This window comes from Theropithecus gelada, chromosome 13 (assembly GCF_003255815.1).
Source record: "Theropithecus gelada isolate Dixy chromosome 13, Tgel_1.0, whole genome shotgun sequence".
NCBI classification, from domain to species: domain Eukaryota; kingdom Metazoa; phylum Chordata; class Mammalia; order Primates; family Cercopithecidae; genus Theropithecus; species Theropithecus gelada.
The window spans coordinates 56,738,622-56,763,601 of NC_037681.1; the positions used below are offsets into that span (position 1 = coordinate 56,738,622).

Consider the following 24,980-nt stretch of genomic DNA (forward strand, 5'->3'; position numbering starts at 1 on the left):
CATGACTTTCAGGGTCCATTCAATTTCAGGGTAATTCTTCCTAGTCCACTTTCACCCGTGACACCTGATTGTCATCATGTTGGGCTTGCCCGAACTCTTTCTATAACCTCAGTCTGGTCTCAGAAGATAAGAAAATACTTTTGTATTTGAGCCTCAATATCATTGCCTCGGCTTCTCACTACCTTATTACCATCTCTCCTGGATCCCAGAGAAGAAAGAGCTGTTTCATAACTGAGCTCCTGATTCACACACTGGTTTCAGAAAAGCTGCCAGGACCTTGCATGTTTCTCATATGCCACCAGTTACTGGCTTCAAGGAATCCTATTTTCTCTATTGCTTCTATTACTATTAATTCTATGGCAAAGGGCATGTGTAATGTAACTTGATTTTTTTTTTCTTTTTGAGCTGATACAATCATCTTCGTCTTAAAGAATCTCCCCAGTCCTTTCTAAACCTGACTTGAATTCCTGTGAGAAGTCAACCTTTCTCATTTTGTATCTGTCCATCTACCTTCCAGATGGTTCTACCTCTGAAGTCCCAGGAACAACGAATAGTCATCTCCATATTATCCTTTGCCTGTGCTCATCTGTAGCTTTCCTTAATCCTTAATATATCCCCTTAAAAATAAATAGAAGCTAAACTTTGACAATGTTTATTACCTCCTTCTTTCCTAACTACAGTAGCTTTCTCACTTCTGCCTTTTTCTCATCACCTGACCTTGGCTTTTCCTGTCAGGTCCTACAATGTTATCTGCTACATTTTAATGTCTTTATACTTGCATTTGAACAGAAATACAGATAACCTCCTCTGCAAGAGTGGAAGGGACCTTTTAACACAGAGCAATGATGACAGTTCGTTGGCAAATCCCACAGTGAAGTGCTGCTGCCTTGTTTGGTGACAAGAAAGAACAATGTTTAACAATGTGTATTTTATTTCTCTTCAGTTTTTTTGTTTGTTTTTCTTTTCTTTTTTCTTTTGAGACACAGTCTTGCTCTGTTGCCCAGGCTGAAGTGCAAGGACACAATCTCGGCTCACTGCAACCTCCACCTCCTGGGTTCAAGCGATTCTCCTGCCTCAGCCTCCTGAGTAGCTAGGATTACAGGCACGCACTACCACGCGCAGCTAAATTTTGTATTTTTGATAGAGACAGGGTTTCACCATGTTTCACCATGTTGGCCAGGCTGGTCTCAAATTCCTGACCTCGAGTGATCTGCCCACCTTGGCCCTCCCAAAGTGCTGGGATTATAGGCATGAGCCACCACGCCCAGTCTCTTCGGTTTTTCTAATAGAAAACCTAGCATATTTTAAATGATTTTGCCACTTAACACTTATTATGGACCCTGTGGGTATGAGGGCCTTTGGAGATCATCTAATCTGACCTCCCACACAACTGCAGGAATTATTTCATTGCAACAACTCTTTAAACCCCTCTAGAAAATGCAGTGCTCACTCCCTTTTCCACTGTTGAACATCTTCCTCGTGGCCCTATAATAATCAGTGATAATTCATAAGCCTCTTCCTCTCCTTCGACAAAGAAATATGACAGGAGAAATGTTTAGTTTCTGATGCCAATCATGGGGGAATATTCCACTGGTAACTCTGGCTTTTGGATTCAGGATTAGAGAGAGTGGTTAAACTAAAATATTTATCATAAGTATAAATTTGTTCCACAAACATAAAATTTCAAAGGTAGCTTTGTTTCCTCTTTCCTTGCACTGCCAGCTATTAACTTTGGGTTCATTAGTCACGATTTTCAGAATCCACTTGGCTGCCACCTTCCTGCAGCCAGATCATCTTGGATCAGAGGGTGGGCCAGCCATTCCCACTTCACACCTGCCACGGGATCGATTTTTCCCCCCATTGACCACAGTCATTTTTTTTGTCAATTAATTAATGTTATTCACTTTGGTACCCATCTTGTGAATGGCAGGCCACTACGGAGCGGATTACTACTTCACATCCCATCAGTGACAAAGCCATCATGACGAGGACCTTTTCTGACAACCACTGAAGAGAAACCATCTCCACACGGTGCATTTTGCATCACTTCCGTTGCTTCTTTACCTGATTTATCACAAAGACTATGTACCACACATCTTCTTTATTAATGCATTGACAATGAAGACAATGAACACCCACCACTTTTGTCCATGAACTGAGAAAGAAAACGGCAATGTCATATGGCATTCATGGTGCATGAGATCTACGGGTATAGTGTCACGTCAAGGCGTGTAGTAATCCAATCTTCGGCCTTACTCCAGGGAGAAAGATTCAGCTTTGTTACTTTCCAGTCACTCCCTCCCGTAACACAGCACCTTGGCGCAGACAGCAGAGCGACAAAACCCAGAATGAGGACAGTTAAAATTCAACTCAAGCTACAGCCATCCCAACAGTCCTCCCCAGCTCCCGCGGAATATTTACCAAGACCGTTTAAAGCACTTAATTAATTCACTTCAGCTTCGCTGGAGAGGTCTCAGGGTTCCCGAGACTCCATTACATAATATCTTTTACAAAGTCTATTCCCAGCTCGAGTGGAAGATGGATTCTCATCCAGTGTGCGGAGGTTCCATGCCTTTGCTTCCCTTTCCCGGGGTTCGATCCGGCAGATACCCTCCCGAGGCTGCAGCCATCGCCCCGGCCCCGAGCTTCTGGGGTCCCCGCCACTCTTCGAACTCCAATCTGGCCCCGAAGGTGCAGGCGCCTCGCCCTCCTGGCTCCCAGGCCGGCCGCCGCGGCCACGGTGCCAGCGAGCGCCCGGGACACCGCGACTCTCGCTGCTTGCTGGGTGCGCCCCAACCCTTCCGCAGCGCGCCCGCGGTGCCGGGGCCAGAGCCGCGGCTCGGTGGCAGGGCCGGTTCGGTGCGCCGGGCTCGGGGAGGAGGAGACCGAGAGGAGGAGGAGGCGTGTGAGGGAGGAAGGGCCCGGCCGCCCGAGAGGGGGAGGGGGAGGGGGAGGGGGCCGGCCGGGCCGTGGAGGGGGTGGGGGGGGCAGCCAATGAGCGGCGCGCGGCGCTGGGGCGGGGGGGGGGGGGGGGGGGCGGGGGGGGGGGGGAGGATGGGGGAGGGCGCAGCCCGAGCGGCGGAGGCTCCAGCCATAAACAAGCGCCCGGAGGAGCGGCGCAGGAGTGAGGCGAGCTGGGCGCGCAGAGCGGACGCCGCGGATCTAGTGCTGCGCCACCGCGCCCACTCGGCAGCTCGGGAGGCGGGGACCGGCCCGGAGGCTGCGCCGCTGCGGGGCCGGCCGACTCGGAGGAGGAGAGGGAGGAGGCGCCGCCAGCCCGGGCTGGAGCCGAGCGCAGCAGCCACCGCCGCCGCCGCGCCAGAAGTTTGGGTTGAACCGGAGCTGCCGGGAGGAAACTTTTCTTTTTTCCCCCCTCCCTCCCGGGAGGAGGAGGAGGAGGAGGGGAAGCCGCCGCTGCCGCCGGCGCCAACGCTAGTGGGCTCGGGGTCGGCGCGGCCCGCAGAAGGGGCGGGGGCCTCGCCCCGCGAGGGGAGGCGCGCCCCGGGGGCCCCGAGAGGGGCGGTGAGGACCGCGGGCTGCCGGTGCGGCGGCGGCGGCGCGTGTGCCCCGCGGAGGGGAGGGCGCCCGCCCCGCTCCCGGCCCGGCTGCGAGGAGGCGGCGGCGGCGGCGCAGGAGGATGTACTTGGTGGCGGGGGGCAGGGGGTTGGCCGGCTGCGGGCACCTCCTGGTCTCGCTGCTGGGGCTGCTGCTGCTGCTGGCGCGCTCCGGCACCCGGGCGCTGGTCTGCCTGCCCTGTGACGAGTCCAAGTGCGAGGAGCCCAGGAACTGCCCGGGGAGCATCGTGCAGGGCGTCTGCGGCTGCTGCTACACGTGCGCCAGCCAGAGGAACGAGAGCTGCGGCGGCACCTTCGGGATTTACGGAACCTGCGACCGGGGGCTGCGCTGTGTCATCCGCCCCCCGCTCAATGGCGACTCCCTTACCGAGTACGAAGCGGGCGTCTGCGAAGGTACGGCCGCCCGCTGCGGGCCCCCTCCCACCTGGCCCGCGCCGCCCCCTCGGCGCTGCTTGCGCCGAACAAAGTTTGGCCGAGACTTTCTGGAGGAAAGAGGGCTCCGCGGGAGGAGGGGCGGCCGCCGCCCCCGGGAGAGTGCCCCCGCGGCCCTGCGTTCCCTCTCCCTGCTCACCCCGACGCTTAGGCAGCCGCGGGCGAGGTTGGGTATGGTGGGTGGGGGCGAGCGAGTGGAGGATCGCTCCTGTCCCCGCACTGACGCCCACACGTGTGGCCGTTCCAGCTGGGACTGGGTGGCCCGGCCTTGCACCCCGAGATGGGGGCTCCGCGCGCGGGGGACACTGCGGATTCTGGCGCGCGCGAGCCCCTCGGGGAGCCCGTCCCTACCGCCCTCCCCGCACTGGCGCAGTGTGGCACCGTGAGCTGCACACCGGCCGCGAAAGTCCGTTTTCTGTTGGCGGAGGAGACGTGTCTCCAGCTCGCACTCCCCGAGTGACTCTTTTATTATTTTTTCCTTGAGCTCTTTTTTCACCCCCTTCCTCCTCCTCCGCACATAAATCAGTTTCAGCCTCGGAATATGTCAGCCCAGGGGAAGTTACACATGGTGGTTACTCAGTTATTTGCCCATTGAAAACGGTCAAAGGCTTTCTCTCCTGAAAGGAAAAGGGGGTGGGGGTTGCACCTGGGAGTGAAAAGTTCTTGCTATTAGTGGCTGCTTTTTAATAGCAGATATCCGCGTGTTTCCTATCGTGTTGCCGGTTCCTCCTTTTTGTTTGTTTGACAGCGGGGATTGTTCTGCTGGCTTCTCCAGCACACATTGTGTTCCGCGGTGTTGAGATTGACGGAGGGAGAAAGAGATTAGATTAGTGGAGTCTTTCTCGTTGGGAAGCCAATGTTAGTGCGTGTTGGCCTTAATCTCTGCCCGCTTGCTTCGGCCTTCAGGGTGCCTGGTGTGGTTTGGGGTCTAGAGGGAGGCAGTGAGTTATTTTGATGTGGCTAACGGGGGCAGGGTTCGGTGAGCATCAGTTAAAAGTGGGATCCCTGCTCGGGCTGACGTTGGGCTGACGATGCTGTTCCGGGGGCATCCTGGCGAGTGAGCAGAGCGCACGCAGCAGCCTCGTTTCTGGGGAGGCGGCGAGGAGGGACGGGCGCCCTCTGCCCGGCGTGCCTTCCTCACTGCTCACAGTCAGCACAGTCCAGGGAACGGTTTATTCTGAAGCATCTGTGTGTGTGTGTGTGTGTTTAGTATGCTGGGATACTGAAAAAGGAAGGGACAGCCTTAAGGATAAAAATGCATCTATTAAAAGGCTACAGTGCTGTGATTCTCTCTCAATACACACAGACATACACATAGGTACTTATTTATACCTGTCTAGTTTTAGAGTTTGGGCAGTTCAGGAAAATAGGGGAGGCCTTTCTGGTTTGGAAGCTAGTGGGCAGTGATGAGTGAAGGGAACTCTTCTCAGAGGGGAGGGACTTGCTTTGCTGCACACATAAGACATTGGGTTAGAAGAGTTCGTTTGCCTGAAGTACAAAAAAGCCTCTCACCTGATATTGTCCCCTTTTATAACTTGTTTTTATGCCTTACCTCAGGAAAAATGGCCGAGATTAACTTCTGATATCATTTTATGTGTTTTGACTTTGGGAATTCTGAATGACCTAGACTAAAAGATGCATCTTTGAACCCTGCCATTTGAAGTGTAGAACTTAATCCAGCCTCTCGTAAATCTGAAAAGAACAAGCAACATGAAACACAGTTAAATGCAGTGGAAACTGCTGTGCTCCGAGAAGGACTTTTGCAGGTTCTGAAGATTCTAACCCTTGTTTTGTTTCTTCTTAGTCTGTTTCTGGTGAAGGAAATGCTCAGGGAACATTTACAGTAATCGAGTGTTTTGGCAGCAATATCCCATGTCACAGTATAGAGTTATTTTGGCAGTTTGGTGAGCCTTTCATTCCTCTGAAATGATGTGATCCCTCATAGCTTCCTTTTTTCTGGTAACACCCTGTGTGCTTGGTATTCGCTTTGAAATGCTTGGAAGGGTTTGTTGACATGATTATATCTCAATTAGTTTCTCTAGAAACACTTTTTAATTTGGAGGCCTGTTTTCAACTATCAGTATTGTGTGTCCAGGGCACTTCATTTAAAAAAAAAAAAAATACTGAAAACAGCAGTCAACTTGCATTCTAAATCTGTGAAACCAAAGTAAGGACAGTGTTACCTGGCATGATATAATGGTTGGATTTAGACAAATATTTTCAGTCGTGTGTTCAAAATTTCAATGTTTTCACTTAACGGCAAGATTTATGGAAAGCATGGGATAAGTGATACCCCAACCTCCCCCCCACCGCCATTTTTTGAGAAAGAATTAGAGGAGTCTTTAGATGTCAGCAGTTACCTAGAAGGTATTGATTATCTCTTGTTTTTCTGTGAGTTTACAAGAAATTTCTGAATGGCCAGTGTTTCCCTCAGTTTCCATTTTTATTCAGAAATTCACGTGGTGAAGCATGGTTATCATAACTAACATGAATAGGAATCAATACATTTTATTCATGTTGAAGTCTCTTTTGCTGCAATTTTTGCACTAAAATGACCCCTACTGGTTGTATCTGTTAATGAAAACTCTTGAAAACTTCTTATTTAATTGGCTACATTGTAAAAACATATTGCATGGTATAGAAATATTATCATGACTAATCTCCCTGCTTTCAATGACATAATTTAAATACAAATTATATTCTCTGTTAGCCAGCTTGCAGTAATTTTTAGCTGTGTTTACTCTCATACTGGTTTTGTAGGGGAAAGAAATTCCGTTTTTAACTGCAGTTCACAAAATGAGTTAGATAAATCATGGGCAGAAATGAGCGCCTTTCAGCTTGTGGCTCACTGCCTTAGGTTTTTAAGGCATGCTGGCCCAGTTGGCTCTCAGTAAAAGTACATTGAATAAATGGAAGAACAATCCTATCCATAGAAAGAATGCTGAAGGAAAAAAAATTTTTCTGAATAATTAAATAATGTGATGAGTTGTGTCCTGTGCACCATGTGAGATGTACACTTGGATTTCTTTTCAGCATTGTTTAGATTGTTATTAAATAAATTCTGATTTAATTATTCCTTTTGTGATGGGGGCTGGGGTGGTAAGTGCATTTGAAAAATTGAGCGTGGAGTCTGATACCTAAAAGTTTTTTCTCTACTTTCTCTCAGTCTAGAAAGTGCTTTTTGGGACTTGGGAGGATGCAGGTCTCTTTCCTCTTTCCATTCATCTGCTGAGATCTCCTGTTGCTCTTTGCAGCATCCTAACTGGCCTGTTTTCTTGGCCATACTGCCTGCCTCCAGGAAAATCACCTAGAAGCCAGAGAAACAAGCGTGGATCCTGAACCCCGGAGAAGGAAATCTGGATGGAAAACATCTTTGGAGGATTGAAGGCAGAGTTTTGAAAAATTAACGAAGTGAGATTTTCTAGAAAGAAGGTTTTGATTGGACAGTGAGATTTATATTTTGAGCTAAGGGGCTGAGAGCCATTTCTTCTCCCATGTGTAATAGCACTTTATGCTTCTGTAAGGAGTGATGCAAGGTGGAGAGCATGACCAATTTCTCTGGGCAGTTAAAGGCAGATGGTGATTTGTTTTGGCAGTTTGTACGGACAGAGGACAGAGTGATTAGGAACCAAGTGGAGACTGCTTGAGTCCCATTGTTCCGAGGACTCTGTTGTATTAGATTCAGGTGATAGCTATATCAGATAAGCACCAGCTTTTTTCCTGGTGAGTATTTACTGAGTAGCTTCATCTTTTAGAACTTAGCATTCCATGTTTTTCGCCACTGCTGTCTAAAAACGACCTCTTTCAGAATGTAATCCTTTTATTTCCCCCAGGAATTTTAACGTTTCCTTTTACCCATTTTTCATTGGACAGTGTGTAGAGAACTAAGTATGTGTAGTGGGGTACTTACAGCAAAAAACAGAATTTTGTTTCCTGAAACTTGCCATGCAAAGTTTCTTTGCTTATCCCTGGACGACAGTCAGTGAAGATGATGGCTGCTTGGAAGAAAATGTGTGCAGGATCTGCTCCAGAGAGCAGGCTGCAGGAGGCCAGATAATGAACCCAAACATTTCGTTCTGCACAAGCCACGTGGAAACCGCTCTCACCACTCTGTAGTAAGTAGGGCTTGAAGTTAAGAGTCCACGAATTTTAATTTACAAATTAAGTAACGGGAGAGGGGGGCAAAATATCAGCTTCTATAGTTAGAAAAATTAAGCTCTTGGATTTGTTTTCGAATAATGGGTTTCATTTTTCCTCTCAGAAGTCCTTAGGTAGGGAGGGAGCCCTTAGATCCCAGAGAGAAACAAGCAGAGAGCCTATAACATTATGTTAACAGGGAATGGGAAGAGAAACCAACGAAGTAAACAAGGAAATAATTAGTTCCTCTCAAAAGTAAATATTGACAAAACATGGAGAGACCAGCTATTCACTGCACTTAAATAAATGACAGGACTCAGTGACCTTCACTTTGATTGCCAGGCTTATAGAATCTTCACTGTTACCAAGGAGTCCTGTCACATAAAACACTTGGCAAAGGGCACATGGATTGCGTATTATCAGAATGGCAAAAATAGCAAGTCTGAAGATAGTTGTTGACATTCACACATATTGAACATTGACCAGGAAAATCTCCAAGATGTTGGCGGTAGGGTTGTAAGCAGTCAGATTAATGTATGAAGAAAACTGAACAGTCCTTAATCTGTGTGGGCATTACATCCATTTGTAGGATGTATTTGGTGACTTGGTACAGGTTTCTATGTTTTGTGTGGCTTGTTGAAGATGCGATGACCTGGATGAATGAATGAACAGCTGGGTGAGGCAGGGGACGGCATTATGAAGTTGGGGGATGTATTATAGATGAAACAGATGACCCTAAGGAGGTAACGAGGGGGTGGACTAAAGAATGACAAATGGGAGAAGGGAAAATATTGAATTCATCTTAGGGCAACTATATCATCCTTTGAAGAATAATCCAAAACACATTCCAGACATTAATTGTGAAATTCCTGAAAAATGTGGGTGTGCTTAACATCTCCCAGGCTATGGTGCAAGCAGAGATGATAGTGTTGCTTTAGCCTGTAAATACAAGAGGGTGGGAGGTGGTAAAATGAGTGGAAGGGAAATATGTTTAGTGAAGCGGGTTCCTGTAACACTGTGTTCCGTATGGCACGTTTGGTATCAGGATTTTGGAGATGCCCCAGTAAAGCTCATTTAATTATTTGAGGGAGAAACAGTAGACTAGCCGAGCATGCATGAATAACACATTGAAAGCTTTCCTTCTCAGAGGTCTAATTCTGCAAAGCTGCATTTTCAAAGATCTGACTTGCCTTTGCATGGAAATCAGCCGCTCATTCATTGGTCTTCTATGCTGTACAAGGCCTTCTGCTGGGGTGAAGGGGAAACTGGGGAGCCCAGGGACCTCTCAGACGTATCCTTTGCTCTGTACGCTCTTAAGATAAGAAAGACTGCAAAAAGTCTATATAATAATGTAAATTCAAGCCAAGTAAAAGTGATTTTGCAAGTCTGTGTATGATTAATTGGCTAGTGAAATATATGGATAAAATTAGTTGTAGGAATCAGAGCATCTGAAGTGATCTCTTCAGGCTCTGGTGGCAAAGCAGAAAAGGGGAATTTGAATTTGAACTAGGTTTAGAAGTATGAGTAGTAGCCCTTTCTTTTGGCGGGGGAGGTGATCCTGCCCATTATCCTTAGAGCCTGTGCAATTTGTCTCAGAGTGTTTCTCAACATCTAAGAATGAAGCTGCATTCTTAATGCTTTAGTAGCTGTGCTTCAAAATAGCAAGTTTCCTTTTGAGAGTGATTTTTCTCTTTGTTCTAGCTTGTTTCACTAGTTGGATAAGTGTGGGCAGTAAACTGGGAGGTGTCCCTTTATCAGCACCTCTCAGCTTCACCCACCCTGCTGCTTGCCCTGGGCAGTAGCCTGGTCACATCTTTGAAAACCTCTGTTTACTCAAGACCTCCTAAGTCAAGACACAGGAATGGTTGAATATACCTCTATGTGAGAATACCCTCAAGGTAAACACTAAACTCTCAGGTGTTTTATCTTGGGCCCACATGAAAAAAATAAATGTTTTTAAAGAACCTATTTTCCTTTGTTGTAAAGTGAACAGGTATCAATTCCTTACCTCCCTCCTCCAGCCCCAGTTAATTCCCCATGTGAAAATACCTATATGCTGACAGAAAAGTGTAATGTTCAGGAACTTGGGGCCGGCTGGCTGTGGTGGCTCATGCCTGTAATCCCAGCACTTTGGAGGGCTGAGGCAGGTGGATCACCTGAGGTCAGGAGTTCAAGACCAGGCTGGCCAACATGGTGAAACCCTGTCTCTACTAAGAATACAAAAAAATTAGCTGGGCGTGATGATGGGCCCCTGTAATCCCAGCTACTGGGGAGGCTGAGGTGGGAGAATTGCTTGAACCCAGGAGGCGGAGGCTGCAGTGAGCTGAAATCGCACCACTGCACTCCAGCCTGGGCAACAAAGCGAGACCCTATCTCAAAAAAATAAATAATTTTTTAAAAAAGTAGAACTTGGTTTCTGGAGTCAAATCTGCATTCTGCTTCTGTGTGTCTCAGTTTTCTCATCTGTGTAGTCAGGGTAATAATAGGGTTGCTAGGACTCAGTGCATCCCTAAGAAGCAGTTAAAAGAATGACTGACATGTGGAACATGCTTCCTAACAAGGCTCCTAACCAGTATAAGTGAAACAATTTTAGGTGGGTTCAGTCTCTTGTTCAACTTGATCCTCATCTACCTCAGTCATTAATTGTAAGCAGTTAAGGAGGTTGGGCTCTTAGAAAGAGAGCAAATTGTTACTGAATTCAGCAGTTGTCACTGTCCCAGCCCCCACCCCCATGAGTATTTTTTTATACCTTGTCTAAATAATTTCTACAAAGTTTGTATGTTTTGAGTAATGCTTTAGGTCAGATACTATTTTGCATTGATTTGTAGGAATTATAAATGTAACCATTTGTCTGGGAGCAAATAATTAAAAATATTTACTTTGGGGAGGAGGTAGAGGACCTAGATGTACTATAATCAGCAATGTGCACTTTGCTTCACATTATATTCTGGGAGGAAATTTTGCTTCTAGCTCCTGAGTGTGCACCCTGATGACCACTGCAGGATTTGGCCTGGCTTGAGCAAAGAAACAGCTTGTACTGACACAGCTTGACGCCATGGGGGCTGTGGTTCCAACCTGCTGCTGCAGTTGGTATAAACGAGGCAAAACCAGAGGTCAGAGGATTATCCATTCCTCTGTTCTTTTTCTAGCTCTACCTGTTTTCCAGCCATTCTTCTGCCTGCAAGTATTTACTGAGCATCAGCTATGGGTCTTGTCGCTGTGCTATACAGTAGTGACACCACTTGTATAAGCCAGTTTTCCTGTTAGTTGTCGGGACCTCCTAGGTTTGCTGTGGGGGTTAAATGAGATAAAACTGTGCTTCTAAAATTTTAGTGTGCACACAAATCACCTGGGTATTTAAAAATGCAAGTTCTGATTAAGTTAGTCTAGGGTGATGCCTGTGATTCTACATTTCTAACAAATTCCTGGCTGATGCCAGTGTCGCTGGTGCCAGGACCACACTTTAAGTAGAAAAAAGCTAGTACCTATGTATACAGCATGTATCACAGAGTATGGCATATTAAAAGACCTGATAAATGTTACCTGCTATTATAGTCATTATTTTTCAGCCAAAATAAGATATGGGCCTTGTTTTCACACAGGCCATGGTCTGATGGTAAATTGGAAAAACAGACAATTCATTACAATCCAGTTCAGTAAGCCATGAGATACGGAAGTGTCAAGCATGTCAAGAGCAAGTAAGAGGAACTGTCACCCAAATCTGACTACCAGGAAAAGTTTAGTGGAGGATGCAGCAACAAGAAAGACCTGGGGGTCTCCTCTCCTCCCTCCTTTTTCCTGCACTTCTTGTGCAGGATGTTTTAGGAAAAAGAAAATAGGGCTTGGGGCTAGGCAAACCTGCGTTGAAATCTTAACTCTGTTATTTTTTTGATTGTGAGGTCAGCTTGTTTAGTTTCTCTGAGCTTCAGTTTCCTTGTCTGTGAAACTGGAATATTAATAGCTTTCTGTTAGGTAAATATTGTAGTGAGGATTAGAGATTTATATATATGATTACATAGATGTGTATATAAGATTATATATGTGTGTATGTATAGTGTGTGTGTATACACTAGTTTCTGGTACCAGATAGATTTTTTTAAAATAATATTAATTTTAATTTCCATTCTATTTTCTGTCCTTTCTCATTTTCCCCTTTGTTAGGTTTCTCTGTAAGTTTAAAAATTTACTTTGTGGACACACATCTCTTCAAAGGGGTGGGGATTTCAAGGGGGAATTCAAATGTCAGATGTTTGTCAAAGAGAAAAGAACCGTGAAGTACTGAGAACAGGGGGCTGGGAGTACAGGGCCTGCGGACCAAGGAAGCATGCATTGGTTTGATCCCGTGCAACTACAATTCCCAGCACCTTTGGCATTTCAGCAGAATGTGAACACTTGCTTGATTTTGTGCTTTGAGCCCCTACATCCAAAGAGCTATTTCAAATTAATATTTATTCTAAAAATGGCCTTTTTCATATATATATACTTTAAGTTCTAGGGTACATGTGCATAACGTGCAGATTTGTTAAATATGTATACTTGTGCCATGTTGGTGTGCTGCACCCATCAACTCGTCATTTACATCAGGTATAGCTCCCAATGCAATCCCTCCCCCCTCCCCCGTCCTCATAATAGGCCCCAGTGTGTGATGTTCCCCTTCCCGAGTCCAATGGCATATGGTTTTATAACAGTGAATTAAATTTCATTTTATTGTTAGAAATTTCTGAGGATTTCTGGACATTACTGGAGACGTTGGAGACCCCAAGGATATAGCCAGGCCAGGTTGATAGATCTCACTGAGGTTACGGAAGGAAACAGCAGCTAGCGTAGCCGGTTCAGAGACCACTGTGGGCTTGGGAATGAGCAGGAGAGGGTGTGAGGGCCAGAGGCCATCTGTGTTGCTTTTCTCTCTCCCAGTCATTCTAGCCATCTTTGATGTGCGCTAATACTTCAGGTTGGCCGTGGATTTGCACTGTCTCTAGGAAGTCTTTGTGATATAGTATAGTGTGGGGTAGGGCGAACACCTAGAATCAAATAATGTTACTATATCTTTAGTTCTTAGTGTAGGTATGGTCCCATTTTAGGAGAACAGAACTATGTATTCCTTTTTTTTTTTTTTTTTGAGACAGAGTCTCACTCTGTCGCCAGGCTGGAGTGCAGTGGCGCGATCTCGGCTGACTGCAACCTCTGACTCCCTGGTTCAAGCGATTCTCCTGCCTCAGCCTCCTGAGTAGCTGGGATTACAGGCATGTGCCACCATGCCAAACTACTTTATGTATTTTTAGTAGAGACGAGGTTTCACTACGTTGGCCAGGATGGTCTCCTGACCTTGTGATCTGCCCACCTCGGCCTCCCAAAGTGGGATTACAGGCGTGAGCCACCGCACCTGGCTCAGAACTACATTTCCTTAACTGTGACTCTTTCCTTTGTGACTGAAAATAAGTATCATTTTTATCCAGTAAATGTTGGCTGAGAATTCGTAAGGTATATGCTTTAAATTGGCTTTTGTAGAACAAGGAGAGAGAACTTGATGAAGAGAAAAATCCTTGGAATCAGTGGTTTATGACTTTTTTTTTTTTCCTTTTTGATGACTGAACCTTATTATCGCATAGTAGAAATTGGATTTTCTTCCAGAAACTTCTTTAGTACCTCTCATTTGTAGCACTTTTATCAAGAATGCTAGTATTCAGGCATGTAACCTACAAACAAAATGAGAAAGACGTCAGAATAACACCATAATTCAGACTATCCTGAGAACATTTATCTTCTGAATATTTTAAGAAAGAAAATTAAGTGTTAATTATATTGTATGGTGTTGTCATTTTATACTTCAAGTTCCTGAGAAGAGAATTTGAACAGTTTGCTATTTGGAAATTTTAGCAACCAGCTACCTTGCCTGTGGAACTAAAGTTTAAAAAAAAGGAGAGGGAGTAGATGGTGGTCCATAGGCTGTAACTAGAAACTTTGCCTGTCTTATTTAGCATTTCAAAACAAAAACCATAAACAAACATCTCAGATTCAAAACGGAAAGGAATTTCTGGCAGGGCAGAATGAAACCTGAGACTGCAGAGTCCCAGTCTACAAGAGGTAACTTATTTAGCTTCTTATCCAAAGGCCACAGCAAAACGTTTCACAGCTGTGATTAAACAAAAGGCATCTTTTGTTGGAGAATTGCGATACTTCTTTTTAAGACTGCAAAAGACCTGCCAAAATAAGGCAAAGCTACCTTGAGGATGTTTGACCTGAACTAGACTTTATGAAGTAGTTGGACCACTTCGGGCCTTATGGTGTGAGGAATGTGGGATGCATAGGCTTGGACCCCTCTGTGTGTGTGTGTTTATAAGTGAGTAGAGATAGAATATTCCATCATGTTATCAAATGCAGATCTTGAAAACCTTTTCTCACTTCCCATAGTTGGGAACTTTGCTTTTTCTGAAAAGTACGGGCTTTTACAGTCTGAGTGAGGAAAAGGGATGGATTTTAGACAATTTTATCTCTGAAAGTCAAAGTAGAAGGATTTTTAAACAGTTGGAGACAGAATGGGTATACTGTGTGCTTTTCAGAACCACTGAGTTCCTATATTTCAGGCAGATTTTTAAGATTTACTACCACTACCTATCACATAAAAATGAAAGACCAAATAAATTTCTGTATTTTAATCAAGAGTGTGACTGTATTTGTGTATATCCTAGCTCATTTCAGAAAGGGTTTGAGGCTGCCCAGAAAGGTAAATATTACAGAATTCTTGTATGTGATAACATGATGGAGAAAAAAACAGCCATGACTTTTGAATCCCCTTCATCCCTTAATAGCCCAGTGACTTAAATAAAACCCCTCAACTTCCCTTGGCATCACTTTGCCGTAATTTGTCAAAAGGGAATTAAATAGTTACCTACCTGAAGACGGGGGAACTGAATCAGATGATATCTTAAGGTCCTACTGGTCATAAGATCTATGTTTTTATGACCTAGAAGTGATAGACAGGAGTCAAGTATTACCTTGTGTTTGCAGAGCCAGGGAAGGAAAAAGTGGTAGTGTCTACATGACTGCCAGGTGCTGTAGACAGAAGGGCTTAGAGGAAAAGATCAAGAGTTCCTCCTTGGTTATGTTTATCAAGCAGCAGTGGAGACAGCAAAGCATAGTGTTGGGAAGTTAGTGACAGCTTTTAAATGCCTGAAGTCTTTTAAATCATATTCACTGTGGCCTAGTCTGGATTCAGGGTAGAATTCAAAACTCTCTTATGCCTTCGCTACCTTCCCTTTCTCCATTTTCTTACGTACCTCATTAATTATTAAGACTACGAGGTAGGTAGGTGACAGAGACTGCAAAGGGAGAAGCTAGGGGGAAGACAGGCAAAAACTTGCCCATATTCACATGCGCATTTCTGCCTCTGACACTAGGAGAGAGTTGAGTAATTGCTGTTCTTCCTAATACTGCAGGCAGCAGCCAAATTCTCCACATTCTTTTACCTTTGCTGCTGTTTTCACTTGCCAGGGAGTTTCCTTAAGGAGCAGACTGAATTTAAAGAAACATAGCAGTAATAGTGCATGAAAGGGGTGGGGGGGTCACTGGCCAAACGTGGCATGTTGGTGCCTCCCGTTGGGAGGATGAAAGGATGATTCCTGCAGAGGGACATGCTGCACACTGCGCAAGCTCCCTCACCTCTGTGTACGGCTGAGCCACTGACCAGGAAGCTCTTTGCTTGTATGTGAGACAGCAAATATTCACTAAATATGTTTCAAGTACAAGCCAACTGCGAAGCTTGGAAAGTTGTCCAGAAACTTCACCCTTCCTTTGCATGTTGTCCAGCGGCAGGGCATTGAGCGAGGTTAGGTAGTATGAACCTGTGGCTCTAAAACTTAAAGTAATAGGCATTATTCGAAAGAATATGATGCCCAGCGGGGCTTCCAGTGTATATTAGCAATCAGCTTGCTTGCCTTGTGGTTATTACATTTTTTGCCAAGAGCAGCCTTTCAGAATGAGGTACTAGTTAATTCCCATTGGGCATTTATTCATTAATAAGTCTGCTGAATGTGAAATATTCCATTTGGGAGTATGTGATATGAGAAAGCTCAGCGGCTAATTATTACGTAGCTCTCTTCCATGATTCTCACTTTCAGTGCAATTACCTCAACCACCAATTCCTAGCTATGTAAACTTACATACTTTTTAGTTTTCTATAGTGTTTTGCTTTTTTTTTTCACTCCAATCTGTGAAATTGTTAAAGGTTTACTAATACCTGAGTAAACATTTTATGTTACACTATGGCTTACTCTTTCTTTCCGTTTTAAAAAGATAGTATCAAAAGTTAGATCCCGTTCCAGATCTTACCCATCTCTCTTCCAGGCTAGATTTCTGGGATGGGGTGGTGTTAATTTACTAACCTGAGCTTTTGACCAAGCTAGGGTCTCCTTTACTCTTCTTTTGGTATGTAAATAGGTCTTTATTTGCTTTTCTTCCAGGTTGGTTGGTGCATATTAGCTTAAGAACTTTTAAACTTTTGCGGCAGTAATGAGAATCTGCATGCCAGGGTTCCAGCATTTCTCTACAAAGCAGCCCGTGAATGCATGTGTGTTTGCTGTAGTGAGGGGTCTATGTTAGAAGGTCAGTTCGAGACCCCACTTGCCCACACCTGTGTGCTGTGGTTCGGCCCTCCTCCTCTGGTGGATCCCTACCACAGCCCAGTGCCTGCTGGATCTCAAGTGTCCTGAAAGCCATTGGAAAGATGCTTTCCAGCAATCTTAACATTTGCCTCCATGTTCTTCCTAGCAAGGATGGGTGCACACAGCTTTCCAGCTACTGGTCAACCAGCCATTGGCAGAAGGTGCTGCAAGAGTCAATTCCTCTTTGAGGATCCCTTCCTATAACAGTGTCTGCACTAACCACAAAAAGTTCTGTAGAAATGTTTGCAGGGGGAGCTTTTGACCTGCAAACATTTCTTCAGAACTTTTTGCCATATAAGAACCTATGAAATGTTATATGTAATATAAGTCGGAAATGTTGCCATATAGGAACATTCGAGAAGATGATAAATGTGAGAAAAGTGATAAAAGTTTATACAACGAGGATCTGTACAAGGTTGTGGTAGATTTGCTGACCTAAAAAGATGTACCCAGGGTAGTAAACTGTTTCTGTAGCATCAGCCACTGGGCCCCTGAGTGGGAATACTCTTTAAGAGACAGGAAGCTAATTCCTTCTTTGAATGTGTAGTTAACTTTGTGCCATTGGATGTAGGGTGTGCATGTGCATGTATATTTTTTCAGTTGCTGAAGGCACAACACAAAGAATACTGTGCATTGTATTATAGATGTGCTGGAAACAACGCCCCAGCTTGAAGCAAGTTGACTGTAGTATCTACTCTGTAGATCAGCAAACTGAAAATGACTTCTTAATAAAAGGCTGCACATTGTTTTACTTCTTGCATTTGAAAAAACAGTTCTAATTAAGATGCTTTGGGTTTTAAACTGCCTGTTAATTGGGATATCTGTAAGTAGGCAAGTAGAGCTTCTGAATATTGCTGACTTCTTTCTTGGTGATTGGGACAAAAGTGTTTTTTTTGGATTTTTGTTTTGTTTTGTTGTTTTTTTTTAATAGTATGCCATCATATGATGAACAGTTTTGACCTTACGCAGAAACTTTAGATGTGACAGCAGAAGGAAACAGCAGAAATTTAGAGTGAGAAATGGAAGACCTCTGTAGGGAAATAAGTAAAATAAAAGAAGCTAGAGGTGTTTTTTGTTGGCAGTAGATGAAATTATTTTGAAACACTGCCCTGGGAAAAGGTGAGCCCTCAGCAACCAAGTTTATTGACTATCTATTCAGGAAATTGTATTAGATGCTTTGGAAAAAGAAAGGAAAAGAAAAGACTTTCTGCCAACTGAGGGCTGGAAAACTTGAGGGAGATAAAGTGTTTACATGCTTTAATAACATAAAGCATGTCCAAAAGAAATACATAATTACAGCTGTGTTTGGCACTGAAAATAATCCAGGTATTATATTTTTTTAATTGTGTGTGAATATGTAAGCGAATGCCCTTGAGTCAGAAATGCTTGGGCGATAATATTTCTTGAGAGAATGGAAAAGTAGATGGTATTAGGAGCTAGAAAGAGAGAGAAGGGATAAAGGATGACCACTAATTAAGAAGGAACAGTGAACTTTTTTTCTTTAGAGGGGACATATTTCAAATGCATAGTTATTCCACCTCTACTTCTTTTTTTTTTTTTTTTTTTTTTTGAGACGGAGTCTCACTCTGTCGCCCAGGCTGGAGTGCAGTGGCCAGATCTCAGCTCACTGCAAGCTCCAATCTTAGTATAATAAGCATTTAACTTCCCATAGGGCCTTAGTAGTCTGCATGTTATTACTAAAAGCCCACAGGTAAGGGAAAATTAGACCCCTAAAGACCTGACCATCTTGCTCCTAAAGTTTTAGGTTTTCCAACTTTGTTTCCAGTTTATCTTGGACAAAGACCCTTTGAGAGCTCAGAAAATTAGGAGATGTGGTCAACACATTCTTCTTAATATCTAGTGCAACCAAAGACTTGGTAAGGCCAGCAACTGGAAAATGGGCGTGGTGTCGGGTTTCAGACTCCCCCATAGTTGTCTTCACGTCCTTTAAAATGTGTTTGCATCCCTCAAGCCCTACCACTTTATGCTCTTTCCTTTGTGAAGCCTTCCTGCCCTGCCCAGGAAAAAGTAATGCCATCCCCCATCCCCCAGTGACCGTAAATAGCACTTTCTCCTTCCCCTGTTATAGCACTTTTCATACTGTGTTAGAGTTCACATTTCTGTCTCTCTGCCTCATTGTGATCTATTTGAGTGCCAGGATTGTGTGTTATTCTAGCGCTTGGCACACAGGAAGAACTCAATGAGCATTTGTTGACTAAATCTAGAGTCAAGGTCATCCAAGATATTATACAAAAACTGTTTCATCGAATCGTTTGGTCTGCACTGTGGAAACTGAAACGAATGGCACTCCCCATTAAGAGAATCCCAGTGAGAAGCCGTAGCATTGCAGGTGGAAGCTCAAACTGGTTAACTTTGCTCATGCCCATCAGTCTTAGAATTTTTTGTAGTGTTTCCATGATGAGTTAGTTTCAGCTGTATTTTTTTGGTGAATATTTAAAGATAATTTTTATTTGTGTGGGCTTTTCTTCTTGTCAGTTTGTCATAAAGGTGTCATCTTTCATTCACTAAGCCCTCATCAGCTTGTAAGAATTTTCCTTGTGGGTGGTTGCTTGTAACCTTCTCTTGACTGCCAGGGATCTGATGTACTAAACAGTTGAAATACTGTGGTGATCAACTGCTTGTAAACAATAACTGATAAATTGGTTATAAATTACTTTATCAACACACTTCAGATGACCATATCATCATGACTTGGTGATAGCAAAATAGACTTCTGGATTCTCAGCAAATCCAGGATTGTGTCTTAATAAACATTTATGTTGATTAATCAGGAGGGTGTTTGCTTTAAGAAACATATATTGAATGTTCAATATGTGAGTGCCAAGTGCAGTATGATGCAACCTGTTTACTGCTTCAGGTGATCTTCAGATGTCCTAAGGAATTTTTAACTGCACAGCTTCTTTGGGGAAGGAAATCCTAAGCCAACAACTTGAGGGTGGAAGTGTGTGACTGTGAATAATTAAAATGCCTCACAATGGTTCGAGCAGGAATTCCATAGGAATGCACTTTAAGGCATTTAGGAAAGCAAAATTCCGTTTGGATTTACTCCAAACCCTATGACTTCAGAGACAGGAATTTTTGATGATTAGTGGCTGGAGCCCCAACTTGTTATTTAGTAATTCCACATTCAGTGTGGAATTGTTTTTTCTGTAGCACTAGTTATAAGTTCTTTGTTTGTTTTTCTAAAGGTTTTAAGGAGGTTTACAAATTAAGATGGAATAAGACATTAGAAACGTAAGGATACAGAGCAAATTAAAACCTTGATACATTTGGTGCTAAACTTTTCAACTGCTAAAGAGAGTTTTGGCCAAGATAAAATATAGAGAGAGTCAGAGACACATGCAGAATTCTCTTGGATATAAGCTCAGGTACCTGTGCCATTTTATCACTTTAGTCAATGTGCCCATTTTCTTAGGGCAGGTTTAATTTTCTGCTGCAGCATGGCCTTTCAGCTTTCCCGAGTTTACAATGCTCATCTCATACCCCATGGAAATTGTTGATAATGTTAGTGTATGGTTGGTGGCTTTCCCAGTAGCCCACTTCAGATCCTTTTATTGATCATCACCAGTTACAAAAGTTTTAGGAAAGGGAAGGAGAGAAGCTGGAACTGATGGCTAAGTACAGTTAATAGCTGTAGAGCTCTGGTTGTCCATCATGAACAGTGGCAAAGAACAGTGAAGATTTAAGCAGGGTTATTTTTTGAGGGTCTGCTGATTTTCCTATAACTCTTTAAAAATATTTTTAAAACTTTTATATGGCTTCATTACTATTGAAAGCTTAAAAATCTGTTCCTAGACTTTCTAGGCAGGTATGTTCTCTTTTGAGTGTTGCCTTCTCTAAGACTTTATCCGCAGCAGGAGTATTTGAGCCGATGGCAAATGCGCCAAAATGAGACGCTTGTGTGTTTCTCAAAACTCGTGATCTCACAGTTAAATCGAGGGTGTAGGTAAAGGGCCCAGAACTGTTCTTGCTGGTGGAATAGCACACTTATCCTCAGACTTTAGTAGAGTAAATGAATAGAGGCTGAGGACTGGGGAACACTCTTGAAGGAGGGAGTGCCCATCAGCCTGTAAGCCAAAGTAAACAGTTCTTGTAACTGAAAAATAGACTTCCTGGAAGGAGAGAACCGGAGAAGTGGGTGTGAAGTGCAACCAGCAAGTACCGTTTTCAGTGATACAGACAGCTGGGTTAACCTGAGTCCTGACAAGAACCTCTCAGAGCTATTTGGGGAAATCAGTTGCTTGAACCAGCCTTTGACTGGCCTGTCGTGCCTACAGCTGTACCTAAAGATGGCACTTGGGGAGAAAGGTCGCGTTTGTGATAGAGAAAGCAAACTGATGGGGCATTTTGAGAGGTAGAAATGAAGTCATCAGTGGCGGAGCCGGTAGACCAGCAGAATGGCCATATGGGAAGGTATCCCTGAGCCTGTATGTATGGAAATGCAGGCATCCTTCTCTGTCAGTCTTTTGTCACAGTGAGAAAATGTCATTACAGTGGACAGCTGTGCACACGTTGGAGATTATGTGATGTGTGCACATACTGGTGCATGTGCATCCATGTATACAACATGCACACCTGCAAAAAGGATGGCTCACAGGGTCATGTGCATGTCCTGATAGTCTATTATGTTCGTTCTTCTATGATAGGAGTATGTTTTCCTAACTGTAGCTGTTAGGTTCTGTTAATTCCAACAGGGAAAAAAAAAAAAATCTGCCTCTGGCCATCATTCGTTAATTTACATAGATTGGATACTTGTAGTCGGTCCCCTAAGTGGCTTACATAAAGCTGTGGGCATCTTTTCCTGTGTCTTCTCTTCTGCAGTTCCTAAGGTACCTACCAGGTTTATATTGCTGATGTCCTACCCATGCTATGTGTCAAGAAAGGTAGACTATCAAAAAGTATCGATACAGATACTCCTTAGAAGTTTTCATGCCCAAAGATTCTCAGAGCTTAGTTGCATGAGGAAAGGGGCCTTGCCTTGTAAAAAGAGACAGAAACCCCTTATTAAAGGGGTCACTCAGAAAAAGGTATTATCTAAATTCCCTCTTGGTAGTTTTATTTCTTGAATGTATTCCCCATCACTAGCCATGTGTGCTGGAGCCGATTGTTGGACCCACGGCCATCCTTTAAAGAATACTATTCTAAAGGGAACATAACTTTACTAGACAGTTTGGGAAATAGAAGAAACAATGATCTAAAATGCTCTTGTTCCAAACACAAAAACTAGCTTCATGTTTTTATATGTAACCCTGCGTAGTCTTACTCTATAGACATCCTTTTTCCCCCTACACATCTTGTGTCATGTTTTTTTTTCCCCACCTAACATCTATCAAATACATTGTCCTATGTTGCTACCTTGTCTTCATTATTATGATTTGTCAAGTAATTGGGTTGTACTGACTGCAGTGTTACTCCTCATTTCCTTTCCCCTTTTCTTTTCCATACTACTTAAAAAGTAAGAAAGGAAAAAAAAATTCTGTCGAAGAGAAAATTCTTATGTAGTCGTAGTGGAATTTATTTTCCTGAGTGCCTGGGCGTGCTCCAGATAGCTGTGATTGTGTCATCTCTTTCTTACTAAGCATCTGACCACTCACTACCTGTGCATCTGATCCCTGTAGGCTCATGGCATGAGGGCTGTGGCTCTTGATGTTTTTGTTTGATGTACTTAGTGTCACCAGAACTGCGTTGACTCTAAGAGTATGGAAGCTTTGTAAAGTTAACTAACGATTTGTAGGTTTTGTGCAAATAGCCAGCTCTCTAGGTAGAGACATTTTAATTCTGTTGCTTTTTTTTTTTTTTTTGGGGTAGCATTATTATTGGAATGCAAATGTTTACTTAGTATGAAAAATGGATATAATTAACTAAGTTCTAAATGGGGACTAGATATTAACTTCAAAATGAATTTGTAACTTGCATCCTTTGCATATGCCATATGCTGTTGTTTCCAAGGATTAAAAGCAGTTTTCCACTTCCACCATCTTATAAATTAAAACCAGAGGCATAGATGTTATCCAGCAAGGCACCTACAAAATTTGAAAAAAACTCTCTGTCATTATCAGGATTAAGTTTGTTGAAATTCTATCAGGAAAATAGACTTTTTCTCGTATTATTGTTACTCTATTGACCCATATAATGCAACTCATACTGGTTTCATGTTCAGAAGGTATATAGCATCTGTTGTAATATTTCAGATTAATTTCTGCAATCTTTGTTTAAAAATATAAATCCTCAAAACAAATGGTATAAACAGTATACAAAATCAAATCACCAGGCTTCAAATATATTTTATATAAACATTAAGTGCTCTTTGGATTAGCAAAAGGAAGACAGACATTTTGATTACCTCTTTAATGCTCAATTTTTGTTTCTGAATTACAAATCTTTGAAGATATAATTAGTGTAGGATACATACCAATCAACATAGTCCAGAAAACACTGAACCTTGGAAAGAGTACCTATTTAGAGTACCTTAGTACTTTCTAAGCCACAGTATGTGGCTAAGTGATTAATAGGCACTATTACACTTTCATAAATACTTTTCAGACAAACATATTGACTTAAGGGAGCATACTTTGTACTGAAAAACTAATTCGAAGGTGAAATAACATCACATTTAACAGTTTAACCTTGTGTATTTGTAGAATTTTAATTAGATCATAGGATAATGACATTAGCTAAAGTCAGCAAGCATGTAAATTAAACATTTTGAAATTTAATATTTATGTTCTACAATAATAAGTATATGGCGCCTACCATAACCACCGCTACCAAAATACGTATGCTGAAATTGTGTCTCCGGGATAAATAAAGAGGTGTAAGGCAAGCTGACATCCATTAGAGAAAAGGTTTAGAAAGGGAGAGAGGGCCTGGACTTTCCTAAGCTTCACCCCAACATAGGGCCTACAGCTCCTATGGGAACCAATTTGTAAAACTTCAAGGTGGGAATCAATGGATTGTCTCCAGTATTATATAGTTCTTCTTTAATCAGTTGATCTTTCTTATCAACCAAAGCTTCAGGTGGTTTTTATTTTTATTTATTGCCAAAAGCTTCTTACCAATGTGATTATAAATGTTTAATTTCATTTATAATGAAATGGATTTGTATCTTCCTTGCTCTACAGTAGATAGTGAAGCCTCCGTGACCTGTGTAAGCTGCAGGTTGAGGCGAATGTTTAAACAGTAGGCGAGCGTTCATACAGTGTCCCTGGACTGCGTTTCCTTGCTTACAGAGCCTTGGAGCTGGGCCAACTCGCATGAGCGGGAGGAGGAGAGGCTCAGTTTTGAGAGCCCTGGGTTTATTTCTGGCTGTGGGGATATGAGAATGTGGGAGAAGGTGTAAATATGGTTTGAGGGAGGTCGTAGACTTGGAGGTTGTTGCCAGGGGTAAATGCTGGATGGATTTGTTTATGGATGGATTTGATTATAGCTGCTTCACACTTTTACCTCTGGAGTTGGTGTTTCCAAGGGATGATGCTCACTGTTTGGATCTCCTTTAGTGGGTATCTCAGAATTCTTTGCTGCACCAACCACAACGGTTCTCTTCCCTTTCTTTTGGTGTTTGTATTCAAATGCCTGACATCCTGACCTACTGTGAGGGATTTTTAAAATACTGAACACCAAGCTTCTTGGGAAAAGACAGGTATGTAAATACTACAAGCGTGTAGCATTTAGGGGATGGAGTTGTGGGATTTTGGAATTTGTGACCCCCATGTGTCTGTGTATCACTCTCTCTAATGTAGAGAGACAGAGCCAGCAGTTCCTCAGCCCTGTCTTTTGTCTCTTCATGGGTTGGTCACTGATTTCCCCTTTCAGGGTCTGAATCCCTTTCCCTTGCCTCCCGCCATGTGGATTCCAGAAGGCCCACATGCAACAGCTGCCCTTGGTCAACCCCCAGCCCTGCACACAGGTGTTTTCTGCTGTTTGGAGCTCAGGGGCACTGTCTAGCCAGCTGATGACAGCTCACTGGTGGCACTAGTCTCACTCCAGTGCTGGCTCTGCCCCGTTGGCCCTGTTGCTTCCTCCTTGGAGGATAAGTCACCCCAGTCTTGGGGCATGTTACCCACCTGTATGGCTAGCACACATTGCATCCACTTGCCAAGGAGTGTTAGGCATACAGTCTCAAGAAAACTTTCCCAGTAGAAATGACTTCCTCTGA

The 24,980-nt window shown here is 43.5% G+C and overlaps 1 protein-coding gene and 1 long non-coding RNA gene across 4 annotated transcripts in view; one reads left to right on the top strand and one right to left on the bottom strand.

Moving 5' to 3' along the window:
- Nucleotides 1–2,086: 2,086 nt before the first annotated feature.
- LOC112636966 lies at nt 2,087–2,904 on the bottom strand. Its single transcript, XR_003122358.1, has 2 exons — nt 2,422–2,904; nt 2,087–2,315 (listed from the first exon to the last, which is right to left on the bottom strand). It is a non-coding gene; the product is annotated as an uncharacterized LOC112636966 (long non-coding RNA).
- A 364-nt stretch (nt 2,905–3,268) lies between these two features.
- The window catches only part of CRIM1 (cysteine rich transmembrane BMP regulator 1), a 196,600-nt gene continuing 174,888 nt past the window's right edge, over nt 3,269–24,980 (top strand). For 2 of the 3 annotated variants that reach the window (XM_025405785.1, XM_025405784.1), the window contains exon 1: nt 3,575–3,968. In XM_025405785.1, coding sequence (XP_025261570.1) covers nt 3,638–3,968 — 331 coding nt within the window. In that variant the 5' untranslated portion in view covers nt 3,575–3,637. Of the gene's footprint in view, nt 3,969–24,980 lie in introns of all 3 variants that reach the window. The other variant, XM_025405783.1, reaches the window with a different exon arrangement.